The sequence below is a fragment of the Embiotoca jacksoni genome, unplaced genomic scaffold (genome assembly GCF_022577435.1).
Source record: "Embiotoca jacksoni isolate LCO1_2020_lvr unplaced genomic scaffold, fEmbJac1.0.p SCAF_34, whole genome shotgun sequence".
NCBI classification, from domain to species: Eukaryota; Metazoa; Chordata; class Actinopteri; family Embiotocidae; genus Embiotoca; species Embiotoca jacksoni.
Window position 1 is genome coordinate 3134716 of NW_027185386.1, and position 13931 is coordinate 3148646.

Consider the following 13931-nt stretch of genomic DNA (forward strand, 5'->3'; position numbering starts at 1 on the left):
TATTATATAATATATATATATTTTTTTTTTATAAAGTCATACTATAGCAAAAATGTGACACAATTGTAATTTTTTTTTTATCACATTTTGGACGACAAATAATGATGATGAGCAGATTTGTTTACGACAGACGTTGATTAATCGCAGGACATTGTTTACGCCCTCAGTCTGGATGAAAATGCATCTTTAGGAAGCTGATTAGGTCACAGATTTACTTAAAAATGGATTTATGTTTCCTTTGAGAAGAGGAAATGGTTCATAAATGATCAAACTTTTTGCTGATGATTTGGTCAATCAGCTGATCATCAGTTATAAACCCGAGGAGCTGCTGATATAATGCAGATATCTGGATGTTAAAGCAGCCATAAGCAGCATCCGGATCATTTAATGTGCGTTTTCTCCAGTGTGAGGAGGTTTCAGCCCGGAGAGGAGGCGCGGCAGCCGGCCAGGATGCGAGCAGCCGCTGGGGGATCTTTTCCGGGCTTGAAGTCTGACATTTGGGAATGATTGATGTTATTTTCTCAGAGCCAAAATGGCGTGGCTGCCTGCGAGGGCGCGAGCGAGCGCGGTGCGCGAGGGCCCGCACGTGTGGGCGGGAAAATGCTGCTGCGCCTCTACTCGGGTGTTTCCGGCAGCAGCCTCCGAAGAAGGCTGAACACGCGCGGAGCACCGAGGCGGAGAGAGCAGCAGTAGCAGCCGGAGGAGCCGAGCCGAACTGCCGCTGGAGCAGCCCAGCGATCCGGGGCCCGATTTTTACCCAGTTTTCCGTCGGGGACTGAGGGCACGGGGTGGGTGGTGGTGGTGGGGCGGGGGGGCTCGGGTACAGAAGAATGAGACAGCCCTCTTACCGGAGGGGGCGAAAACATGAACGGGGCCGTGTACATTTCGTTTTTCCAGGGCCAGTTGGAGTCCGTGCTGGAGCAAGTCGTTCAGCTCGCCGTCCAGGAAATAAGCAAAACGGTGGGCTCCAGCCTGAACTCCCTGCTGCTGGAGACGGCCGTGAAGGAGCAGGAAAACCGCCGGCTCAGGGTGCAGCTGCAGTCGCGGGAGAACCGGGGCCGAGCTTCGGACGGCGGAGGCTCCCCGGCGGCTGGTAAGAACAAGGCGGCGGGCGACGAGAAGGCGGACAGCGGCAGGACAAAGCCCGAGCAGCAGCAGCTACACGCCCCCGGGGGGCAGGGCACCGAGCCCGGGGTGCCCACCGACACACGCCGCCTGGAGCAGAGAGGACGAGTCGTAGGTAGGCAGCAGTTATACAACACGCACTGGCGCACAGACACGCAAACAAACAGTCTGGCACTCCTCCCTCCGCGGCGGCACGCTAACGCGGCATTGCGTAACCCTGCAGGCCGATTTAAGGCTTTAAGAGCGAAATGAGGAGCAGAGGAGAGTTGAGGCCTTGCAGGTGATAAAAATCGAGATCCGTGGGCTCCCACCCCCACCCCCTCCTCCGGCATGCTGAGCGGGGCAAAGCAGCCAGAGTGTGGGGGGCAGCGGAGAGGAGTGGAGGCTGGGATGGGAAGGAGGGTGGGGTGGGGTGGGGTGGGGGAGGAGTACGTTTTTAATTGGGGTTTAATTGGAGCAGAAAGGAGGTGAAGCAGGATATGATGACCACGTAGAGGAATGAGGCCTGGCAGAGCTTTGAGTGTGCAGCAGCCAGGATCTCCTTTTTTCTTTCTTTTTCTTTCCTCCATAAATACCATGTCTGGGTGTCATGTCAGACATGTTAACTGTGAAGGCTCCGACAGAACAGGTTCACCAGGAGGAAAGCGGCAGCTCGGGTTGAAACGCAGGAGACGACATAACAGTAAAACACTGCAGAAGCTTTGTAGGTGTTAAAAATTAAATGTCTTCTTCAGGCGTGGAGGGGCGTGGTGGTGTGTGTGTGTGTGGGGGGGGGGGGGGGGGGGGGGGGGGGGGTCCAGGACAAAGGAACAACGGACCGCAGGAGACGGGGGACGGAAGGCGTCCTCACGGTCGGGCAGGACGGTGGGCCGCCACGAGGACGGACCCCGGCGAGGTTTAATCGGCGGAGAAGAAAAGGCCCCCGAGGCGTGAAAAGGGAGGACAAAAGCTTCCGCACACGCAGTGAATATTCAGATATTCAGCAAGAGTCTGTCAGCGATTTTTACGGCTGTCGTGTCAGATTTATCGCCGGAGGCCGAACTGGACGGCCACCAGGCGTCTGCAGCGGCGGGAAAATCAGACCAACGAGGGCTCTGGGAAGTTTTAAAACCGAATTATTGGCCCTTGGTGGTTTTCGTCGGCGCGTGATTCGAATGCATTTAAGATGTCGTTTTGGTTTTAATGATGCGAAGAAAATCGCGAAAGAATTCTTGCGCCAGAATAACGCTTTTGTTTACTGCCCGACTAAAATTTAGTCTTTTAACGGTAAACGAGGATTTAACTGGACAAAGAAAACAAAAGTTACGAATTGAAAGTTACGAAAGTCTTTTGATGTCAGCGTTTCTGCGTCCAACACGTACGATTTCTAAAATCGTATTAACGGAGAAAATATTTTTTACTTCGTATTTCTCGAAATAGGTTGACTAGTGGCCATTGGTGGTAAAGCACATGTAATGTAAGGTGTCTTCTTCTTCTTCTTCTTCAGTGGTCTAATGGCACCGACCGGAGAATCGACGCCACCTGCTGTTTAACTGAGCAACCAATCACAGTAGAGCGTCGATTCATTAACGTTTTCTTCTGCAGATTTTCTCGAGATTCGGTAAAATTTTGACACTTTGTTCGGATGGAAACCAGCCGGCGACTTTTCTGCTGCCCGTCGCGGACGAGTTTTTATCTTCGTTAGACGTTTCAACAAAATACCGACACGTGTAGAACATAATAATTACTCACGACAATTATTGTCCTTGATGATGTCATCTGCCGTTTTAATTTTTTGTTGCTTTTTAGTGAAGTTGGTTAAACTCCAGCCCGCATAACTGCAGCTATTCGGGTTCGATCGTTTTCTTTATTGATCGATCTGCGTATATATTTCTTTAATCACGTAGCTAGTTCGTGAACAACGATGGCAACGGAGGCCGTTTGCTCGCTGTAGGCTGGTCTAGTTTCTGGACGTGAAGCTATAAAGTTATAAACTGGTAACTGGTTTCAGATTTACTCAAATGCAGCAGAACCTCAGAGAGGGAAAGAAAAGCACCAGAGCAGCATTCAAATTCAATAAAAAAAAAAAAAGACCAAACATTTATTGGAAAAGAATAAAATCCCATGAATAAAACAAACGGAAATAAGGCCAAGGAATTTATTTCACCCGGAACGAGAGTGACTGCACCCTTCAGGCGATGTCGGTCGCATTCAGGCACGCAGCTGTTTGTTTGTTTGTTTGTTTGTTTGGGTGTTTGGGTGTGTTTTCAGCTGCAGGGCTGCAGCAGCAGATTCAGACGCGTCCACATGCAGCGACACGTGAGACGGGAAAGAAAGAAAGACGGCGTCGCTCTCGCATGCATGCACACATCTGCTCAACTGGAACACAAACACTGCTGACACGCAGGCCCCCCCCCCCCCGCTGAAACCAGGCCAACGCCACGGTCACGGCCAGGACGGGCGGTGACATCACGGCGGCGGATCACGTCCGTCGGCCGCGAAAGTGCGCATTTAATTCTGAAAGAATCAGTTTTTTTTTTTTTGTGCGTCCCGATATCCGAACACAAACAAGACGGCCCGCAGCCAAGAATGCAACACGCTAACGAACACGCTTCAGCGCCGTAATGAGGCCACGGCCCTCGACACGCTCGGGTCAAAGGTCGCGACGCTCTGTGGAGGAAAAAACGGGGCTACGCTTTCAGTCGGATATCAGCCCACTGTGGAGGGACACAAAGGATGGAGAGGAGGAGGAGGAGGTGGAGGAGGTGGAGGAGCAGCTCAGGGGGTTGTTACTATAAGTCATTAAATAACTAATATAATCCTATGTATTTTCTGATCTCACTTGACACGAACGGCAATAAAGCAGCTCGTAAAACGAATGCGGCTTAAAAGAAGCACAAACGCCGACGAGGCGCATTTTAGAGCGCAAACAAGGCCGATCAACGAAAGTAAAACGACTCGAGGTTTAAAAGACGTTCTTTCCACATCTTCAGACTTCGAAAGTTCGAAGCTCCGTCGTCTCGTTTTCAGATAAAAGTCCTACGAAACAAACGTCTGCATCTTCAGTTTATACATATACATATATATACACATATATATATATATATATATATATTTTTTTTTTATCTCCATCTCCCTTCATTACCGATTTTCTAATTAATGTTGGATTATTTTCAGATGGACCACCAAGAAAACTAATAAGAAGGAGCGACTTTAGCGAACAACACCGAGATAACTGCTGGAAAATAATTTACTGACTTCGTATTTCATGCTTTTTTGGAGCCAGCCTCTAGTGGCACTCAGTGGTATTACGGTTTAAGGCACCCGGCCTCGTTTTTCAGACCTGGAAGCGACTTAAATATTATACACTTTAAAAGTTTTATAGCTAACGTCAACGACAGCTGTATTATAACGGGCTCTGACATGCTTTCTGATAACTTCGTACAAATCTTCCCTCTCCAGTGTGAATGTTTTTTTTAATTATACATATTCACGGTGTCTCTGATCAATAGAGTTGAGGGTTGATTATTGCAGCTTCACAGACGGCTGCTCGGACAAACACCGTAAAAAAACAACGCCGTTTCGCAGATCGTGTTGCAGCTTTGCAGACGAACAGTTCGGCGTTGAAGAGTTAAAAATATATTGTATCCGAGGTGTTTTTTTTTTTTTGTTTTTACCCACACAGCGGTGGATCTGACTGATCTGATTGGAAACCTTGACGATACGACGTCCCGCCGACCGATAGCTGTAACCTGACTGCACCACAGACGTGTCAATCAAACAGACACGCCCCCAAAAAAGGGGTCTTTTTTTAATCTTCTTTTCTAATGAATGAGGGATTATTTTCAGATGGACCTCCAGAAAACTAATAAGAAGGAGTGACTTTAGCTAACAACACCGAGATAACTGATGGACACATTTTATTCACTTTGGATTTGATGAGAGAAGTTGAATGGGAGTCTATGGAGCCGGAGGCTTTTTGGAGCCGACCTCTAGTGGCACTCGCTGGTATTGCAGCTGAAGACACTTCTGCATCGGAACCATTTTTCAGACATGGAAAACCACTTTTAATATCCCGCCTGTGATCAGTTTACTGTCGTGAACCTGAACTCACCACGTTAACCCGACGCCTCCCGTTCATGTCCCCTCAGATCAGCTGAAGTCTGTCATGGAGCAGGTGCTGGACTTCGCCGTGCGCGAGCTGACGAAGATCGTGGAGGCGTCGTTCGACGACCTGCTGCTGGAGATCACCAAGATGGAGCGGGAGCAGCACGTTCTGGAGGAGCGGCTGGTCAAGAGCGCCGAGAGAGGGGGAGGGGAGAAGGGCAGGGCGCCGGGGGGGAACCGGAGGGGGTCCGAGAACGACTCGGTGTCCCCCAGCGGCTCGGAGGACGCCCGCGAGGAGGTGGCCGAGGTCACCGTGTCCAAGGAGACGGCTGAGACAGACGGTGAGTGGTCAGAAGACGTCAAACAGCAGCAACACCAGGAAGTAGTCCGACCCGATCGGCCAGAAACACCACGTTTAGTGAACAGAAAATATCCTCAGTCCTTCCTCACTTACTTCCTTTCTCCCCTTCTTTACATCCTTGCCCCCTCCCTCCCCCCAGGCCCGCAGCGTCCTCCGGTCCTGTCCGTCTCCCAGGACTGGGTCCCCATCCTGGACAAGGTCTTTGGTCAGAAGTGGTGCAGCGATGTCTGGCAGATCAAAGAACGTGTAGGAGGAGGTGGTGGTGGGCGGGGCGAGGGCGGGGCACGGCCCGCCGGGCATCTCTCCGTCCCCTCAGTGACCCTGGAGCCCTCCCCCTCCTCCCCCCAGCAGGACCCCCGCTGGACTCCTCTGGAGGACATGGAGGTGTTTTCTCCTGATGATGAAGACGCCGCCGGCAGTCAGAGGAGCGACGCCTTCAACACCACCTCCAGACTCCCACCTAGACTCCGGTCGGGACCTCCACCTGGACCCCCCCTCAGCCCTACAGGTGAGGGAGGAAGTCTCACCTCTATTAGTAGAATAACAGGAGATACACAAACTGCAAGGCGTAAAAAAAAAAATATATATATATATATATATGGAAGTATTCAAAATAATTTAAATAGAGTATGAAATTAAAAGCTTAAAACTTATTTAAAATATACATATGGACACTTTCAATATTTCCTTCTTTAATTAATCTGCTGGTGTTTTTAGATTCATCAATAAAACATCATGATACAGTGAGATCGAAGGTTATGATCCCAATCAATACGGTATTATTAAAGTTGATCGATTTCATCTGTTTTTTGTACGTTAATATTTTCCTGATCTTAACAAAACAATCTGGTCACCTTCAGTTATTGATCTGTGGCCCCGCCCCCTGCTCCTCCCCCTCCCCCGCAGGTCGCTGCTCCTCTGCCTCGATGCTTCACCGCCTCCTCACTCTGCCGTCTCAGCTGCTGGAGGACGAGGACGAGGACGCCGTCGCCAAGGAAACGTTGGTCGCCCTGGCGACCGAGGGCGTGGTACCTCCCGACCGGACCGCCAAGGAGGAGGAGGACGAGGAGGAGGAGGACGAGGAGGACGAGGAGGGCAAAGGGAGGAAGGTGAGGGAGGAGTTTTAAGACGTCGGCTTTAAACGTAAAACAAAAATAAATCAGTCATCCAACTCTGGCGGCTCTCGGACGGACTTTTTTTTAAATTATTTATTTTTTTAACACAAAAACTCCGTATACAATTTTAAACGTTTATGTTCAGGCTTCGGCCACGTTTTGTTTTGCGAGGTTACCGGTAACCACGGTAACAAACGGCAGTCCTCACGTGTGCTGCGCGCGGTTACTATGGTAACAGCAGCTGAAATCCCGCTGGCCATTTACGTCGTGACTTGTTTTGTTCACATTTCGGAGCGCAGCGGCTGAACTCCCGCGACGCGTTCGCTGGTTCTGGTCCAGAGCAGCTGAGTTCGGGTCGTGTAACAGGTGCAGTGGTCGGCGGTCCGGTTTGAGCTGTGGTGTCTCTTGTGTCGGCAGAAGAAGCGGCGGAGGGTTTGGTCGGAGTGCGAGGAGTGCGGTCGGAGGTTCAGTCGGATGTCCCTCCTGAAGGCTCACCGTCAGACTCACGTCGCTGACAACGCCGGCGCCGACACGTCGTCTCCGCCGGCCGCCGCGCCGCTGCGCTGCTCCGAGTGCGGCAAGAGGTTCTCCTCGGCCACCCGCCTCCACAGCCACATCCAGACCCAGCACGCCGAGGACCGGTCCTGAGCCGCGGACCAACGGAAGCTAAACCGAAACCAGACCAGAGGAGGAATCGCGGACCTGAGACCAGATCAGAACCAGCGATCTGAGACCGCCAGATGTTCCCTGACTCTGGATTTGAGCTTCGAACATTCAAACAGACGGTACACGAATCAGCGGTGGCGGCGGGCCAATTTTACACTGTCTCACAGTTATTCTGAAAGTCAACAGGAAGTTGGCTCCATAAATATGATTTTATGCAGCAGTTCTGAGAACAGACCTGACGTTCTGCTTCGCTGTCATTGGTGCTCTGCAAACCGGGTCGCAGGGTCCAGGTGCTGCTGTGGATCCCGTTCCACGTCTGCAAATATAAAGTCATCAAGTTCAGACACAAACAAAATCGTTTAGGTGGCAGCTTCTCGCCGAAGTCAGATCTCAACTTAAAACCCTGAAAGCCTGTTTTCAATGTCAACTTCTTACAAACACGAAAACTTGGAAACGAATACGAACTTACGGACAAAAACTTACATTAAACTTATTTTCTCACGAATATTTAATATTCCTGAAAACACGTTTTCAGGGGCTTTAAAGTTATTTTTACTTTAAAAAGTGGAAAGTGGATGAATTCAACAAAATTTGGTTGAATCACATCCCGGGGACCAGATGTGAGGAGACGATCAGGGTAGCCATCGGTTATCTTCTTGATTAATCGATTTCATTCAAGATGAAGAAAAGAAGCAAATTCTACGATCTGACAAATTGCAAACAAGTTTTTTGTTTTTTTTTAACAGTTGCGAATGTTTTTTCCTTTTAATTTTAACATTCATGTTCTTGTTCATGTTTATTTCAACACAAGTTGAAATTGAAGAGGACGAATTTTAGGGCTTCAGCTAACGAATTAATCTGCTGATTAATTCAAAATAAAAAACTTTTTTTTTATTCCTTAGCTCAGAGAGATTCATTTCACCATCATGTCAGAAAAAAGTATTCAATTCTCTCATTTGACAAACCGGAAACTTTTTTTTTTTTTTTTTTTTTTGAGAAGCGACTCAGACGATAAATCAATCGTCGACTTGGATGTTTCTGTGAACGGAGCAGCTGTTGCAGCTGTGGACGGTTTGGACCGGGAGCTGAAGATCGTGGGGGAACAAACTGAAACCAGAAGCTTCTGATGACGCGGCCTCGGGTCAGAGGTCACGAAGGGAAAAAAAAAAACGCACACATGCTCCTCCTCGTCTTCTGCTGCTCCTGTAAAAAGGAAACGAGGCCCGAGCTGCTGCAGGTGACTTTCACGTCCGGCAGGAGAGTTCCTTTTTTTTTTTTTTTTTTTTTTTTGCAATAAGCTCGTCGCCTCTTGCAGCCGGCCGGTCGGATTGCCGTTTCCTGTCTCCCGATTGTTTGTTTTCCGTGTTGGATCTGTACGGCGCCGGACGGTCACCGAACAGGAAGTTGTGACCTCTTGATTTTTCTACCCGTTTGGTTTTTAAAGTGCCCTTTTATTGTTTCAACGGACAGAAACCTTCTCTCTCTTTTGTTGTGACTGTTTTTGGATTATCGTCAAGTGCATTTCTGTGGTTATATTTGACTTCTCTGGACGACCTTTCGAGGAATTTGGCGTCTCTACTCGTACAGGGAAACAAAGGATAGACGAACTTGTCGTGCATCAGTGGCATCGTTAGTGTGAATGTGAATCTCAGCGGTTTGTATCCTTTCTACGTTTGTTGTACAGTTTTTACTTTTCAGACACAACTGACGGCGAAACGAGGAAAGAGCAAGACACGGTTTACTTCTCTGCTTCCTTTATTTCCTCCTTTCCTTCCTTCCTTCCTTCCTTCCTCCCTTCCTTCCTTCCTTCCTTCCTTCCTTCCTTCCTAGTTTGGCTCAGAAACCTCACAGACACAAAAATACCTCCCGATACGTACGATTTATTTCAGCTGGAACAAACAAACCAACGATGTTCTCTGTTTGCTTCAGTTCATCTGTATGGAAGCTCGTTTCTGCCGGGGGGGAAAAAAACAAAAAAAAACGCACTGGACGTCCTGAATTCAAAACGCACCTACGAAGTCAAGATTACAAGATACCGAGTCATTCTCTGATTACGTCAGGATAACGAAAGTGAACGGTTGCGAGGATTTTCATTTTCTAGGACTCCTAAACATTTCGTCGGCTTTTTCTTTTCTTGGCAGAAGTGGGCTTCCATATAAAACAAGCACAATATTTATGAATATCTTCAGATCTCTGTGGACAGAATGTCTTCAATCGAACACGGATTTGCCCCGTTACAGCTAGTACAATAAAAAAAAACATACTTCCTGTACATCACGTACAGGAAGTATCAAATTAAAAGCCCGTAGATGGAAACCCTTCCTTTTCTTGAGAAGAGGCTTTTAACGCGAAGCATTTTCAGGAACCTGTTGTGACCGAAATCAGACGGTAAAACTTTGAACGTTGAAATCTGCAGGTTTATATTGAATTATACGTTTCCTGAGTGTTGTACGTAAACGTACCGCCGTTGGATCTTTTAGTCGCTCGATTTGAGATAAAACTGAAACAGAACTCCTTGAAAACCCACCAGACTCTGCACAACGCTGGGTTTCGCTTTTTATTATAAAATCATTCCTAACCTTTTCAGCTGTCCGTTTCTTCGGTGTTCGAAGGCTCATCACCGGCTACAGGTTTCGTAGCGTCCATACAACAGGAAGTGGGGCTGGTGGAGGGCTGCGTGAAGGTCAATGAAAGGATCAAATAACTGAAAATATGTTGGTGATTAATTCTCGTGTATCTGTTGTCGTTTCTGCTCCGCGAAGCTTCAGCATGAACAATCACCGTTTCCATCGTTTTTATGCTTTGTCAATGCGCGAAATGAACCTTTTTTTTTTTTTTTTTTAAATTATTATTATTATTTTAGCGAGAGGTGAACCTGTTTTTACTTGTTTGAACAAAAAAAAAAAAAATTTGTCTCTTAAGCAATATGAAGGTCAAACTCTGCCGAGCGGCCCAGAGTTTGATTTATTGACGTAGAAGAAGAAATGCACGTTCACAACTGAAATAAGCAAAACTTCTGACGTTCGAACCGCCTTCTAAAAATATCCACGACGAAAGACTTGAGGAGGGTTTGATCCGGGCGGATCATGAATCCTTTCTTTGCCTCTGATAGCTGCTTAAATAACTAAAAGCTTGTCTACTTCGCTAACATCTGAATTACCAACCTCTTTTCTGCAAACGCTGACCGTCTTCGGTTTCCAGTTCGTTGCACTTTTCAGCCTCCACACATCTTCACATACCTCATTTTTCAAGATTTCATTGTTCCGTGTTTCCACACAGACCTCATTACCTCAGTAGATTTATTGTGCTGATATTTGACTACATTACCTGTGTATATATATATATATATGTATATATTTTTTTTTTTCTGTCTCGGTTTTTGGGTGCGTCTCAAGCTTTTTTTTGAAACGGAGCCGGAGGCTGTCGGGTAAAAACCACACAAGATTCTCAGGTTTTCAGACAAATACTTTTTCTTTTTTAAGATTTGGTTTGCTTTGTTGCAGATTCCTTGAGAACCCAAAATTTAAAAATAAATAAATTTAAAAAAAAAATTCTTAAATATTTTTCATTTTGTGTATTATTTAAAAAATAAATAAATAAAAAAATTCTAAAAGTAAGTTGTCTTTTAGGACTTTGGCAGCTCCATACTTTTTAAATCAGAATTAGTTTTATATTGTCTCGACACAATTCCCGGATATACGGAGGCTCATTTAAGCCATGATGAGGAAAATGGAAAAATAGGAATATTAAGGTTCATCCGAATTATTAAAGTCCAAATTTTGACTTAACTTCAGAGATGATAAGTCAGAATGATGAGATAAGTAAAAACTTTTACTTAAACCAACAAAATTATGAGCAAATATATCAAATAAATTACCCGGGATGTTATAATTCTGACTTTCCTGTTTGGCATTTCTTATTTTATTATAATAACACACCTTTTAAGAAAGTTTTGGATTTGTTTTTATTATCTATAAATAAACAGCCATCATAAAAGGACAATGATTCAAATAAAAACAAGTTCAAACATTGGAGGAGCAGTTAAAAAACAGAGATAAAGGTAGAAAATAAGTAAAACCAAAAAAGGTATTAAATATAAACAAAAGCTTTCGTTAGAATATTAAGGTCATTCAGTTATGTGGTTTTTACAGGACAGCAGCTGCTTCACTGCACTGTGTACAGATTAGAAAATGCATCCTGCTGCTGCTGTCGGAGGAAAAATCTGCACAAACTTCTTCTGTTGTTTGAGTTTAAAGCTGCACTGAAGAGTCGGACCTACAAACATCTGCAGGGCAGCAGAAAGGCAAAACGCCAGATACAGCCACGTTTTCTGCTGACAGCAGCGGCGTCATGTGACCTGTTAACCAGTCACTGCTCCTCCTGCCCTTGTTTATGAAGCCATAAAAGAGAGAAATGCATCCAGTTGGAAACAAACGAAAAAGGGATTGAAGTTTTTGTCCCCAAAAAACTCCCAAAATACAGAAAGTCAGGGAATCTGCATAAGTTACCCAGAATGCTTTTTGGCTGGAGACGGTGTATATATGATATTGAAAAGCAAAACAAATTAGACCGAGAAAAATTAATGCAAGATAAAAAAAAAAAGAACTTTTACTTGTAATTTGGACTTCATTCTGTATGTTTGTTTTTCTGAGTTTTTTTTTCATAATTATCTCATAAAGAGTTATTTGGTGATTTATGAAATAATTTCAACCAGATGCATTTCTCTCTCCCAATGTAGTTTATAAAGGAGGTCCACAGTTGTAGCACGTCATTCATCATATCATTTTTTTAGCACTGAGACATTCATACGACATTCATATCAGAGCACATCTTTATTCCTGTGAGTTTTATTTTTATGGCAGTTTTCTGAAAAGTGGTTGTGTGGTTCCCGTTTGGAGAGAAAGACGATGTTACTTTGGTTCAGACTTTTTCTTTAAAACTGCGAACGAGTGAAAAGAGTGAAAGAAGGGAATCAGTGCTGCAGTAAAAGATGAAGACGTACTCCGACTTTACATAAAAAGTCGTACAGGTTCCTTAAAGAGACATCCTGTATGCTCAGTTTGTAGAAGTAGAGTTGGTCAAATGTCATGCAGGCGTTCCTCAAGGAATGATTCGAGGTCCTATTATTGTTTGATACAAATGTGGATTACAGGGGATAAAAGGGACATTTTAGTATCTTTAAATGTTGTTTTCAATTTTGATGGTTTTACTTTAAAGCGACTGTTTGTAATGACACAGGGAAGCGTAACTAACAGTCAAACCCTGGAGGCTTTCTCTTTTGTTTTATACTTTAAATCTCTATTTCTACTTCCTGTACGATCTTGATGAACCGACCTGCTCCGTTTGTCAAAAAGAGTTCATCTCAGTGTTTTAGATTCGATGCAATACTTTTGATAAAAAATAATGTGCCCTTTTTGTAAATCAGCACTCAAATGAAACCAAATCTAAAAGTTTCCTATTTAAAGACGATTTTAAAAGTGCTGGATTTGAGGGATGAAGAGTCGTAACAGTTCAACCTTCGGTCGGAGGACTGAAGGCATATTTCCATCATCAGCCAAATGTGAAAATGAACTCAAAATTGGTGTGACCTTTGACCTTTTGTGACCAATGTCAGTTTTGAGTGAATTATTGCCAATTTATACGTTAAATCGGTGAAATGGTGAATATTTACTGATGTTTGGCTGTTTAGTTTTGTGCCATGTGTTGATCACATATGCACTCTGAATGTCATTTACGCCAAGTTAAAACTATCCGCTGTGATGATTTGATGATGAAGGCGATGTTGAGGGTGTTTATTTTGTTGTTTTTAATTTTTACTACCTGTTTTAGTCGATGAGACCGGGTACTTTTTAGTGTTAAAATTGAAATAAAACTAATAAATGTTCACAACTACCCAGCTGGTCCTGGCAACTTTTTTTATGGACCAAAATGTTTTCAAGATGAAATTTGGTAAATTGTGTTTGTTAACTGCTTCTTACGGTAACGAGTTGTTTGTGACACCGACATCGTAACAAGTTTTCTTGTGTCAGGTATTCAGTAAAAGTTCGTATGATTTGAAAGTCCACGTAAGTTTTATATTTTTAAAATCCTGTGATACAAACACGTTTCCTCAAAAGTTGGGCTTACACATGAATCAAAAGATCTTAAAACTATTTTAAAAAATTCGATTACAAAACCTCTTTCTTATCATTATTAGATTTATTCGGGATTTTACGTTGTATTTATGTGAAAATTTACGTTCCATGTCTGACGGGTCAACAAAAGTATGAAAGCATTAATTGAATTAATTAATTGTCGCTGGGCAGAAATACCACAGTTTAATGTATATAACTTTATTACTTATAAAGTCTCAATCTAAAGCTCTGGATTGATGAAGTCTGTATTTTTCTTGGTTTCAACAAATGAAATTCCACCAGACTTCCTGTAGAATAATGTAAATAATGGACATGAAAGTCTTACGGTTGTTTTCACATTCAGTTCTCTCAATGGAACTGACAGGCCTGTATTTATTACCAAAAAATACACGTATATATATTGTATACATATATAACTATAATTACCAATAAACTGGGATTACA

General features: G+C 44.5%; 1 protein-coding gene across 1 annotated transcript; it reads left to right on the forward strand.

Moving 5' to 3' along the window:
- Window positions 1-793: 793 nt before the first annotated feature.
- LOC138207741 (uncharacterized) lies at window positions 794-13245 on the forward strand. Its single transcript, XM_069165221.1, has 5 exons — window positions 794-1240; window positions 5256-5552; window positions 5712-6080; window positions 6479-6681; window positions 7105-13245. The coding sequence occupies exons 1-5, from the start codon at window positions 865-867 to the stop codon at window positions 7333-7335; spliced, it is 1476 nt and encodes a 491-aa protein (XP_069021322.1). The 5' UTR covers window positions 794-864; the 3' UTR covers window positions 7336-13245.
- The last annotated feature ends 686 nt before the right edge of the window (window positions 13246-13931 follow it).

Excerpts from the sequence above, each read along its gene's own strand:
- LOC138207741 (XM_069165221.1), top strand. The coding sequence starts at position 865 with ATGAACGGGGCCGTGTACATTTCGTTTTTCCAGGGCCAGTTGGAGTCC. Across the intron at positions 1,241-5,255 it reads GCAGAGAGGACGAGTCGTAG|ATCAGCTGAAGTCTGTCATG; the intron begins GTAGGCAGCAGT and ends ATGTCCCCTCAG. Across the intron at positions 6,081-6,478 it reads ACCCCCCCTCAGCCCTACAG|GTCGCTGCTCCTCTGCCTCG; the intron begins GTGAGGGAGGAA and ends CCTCCCCCGCAG.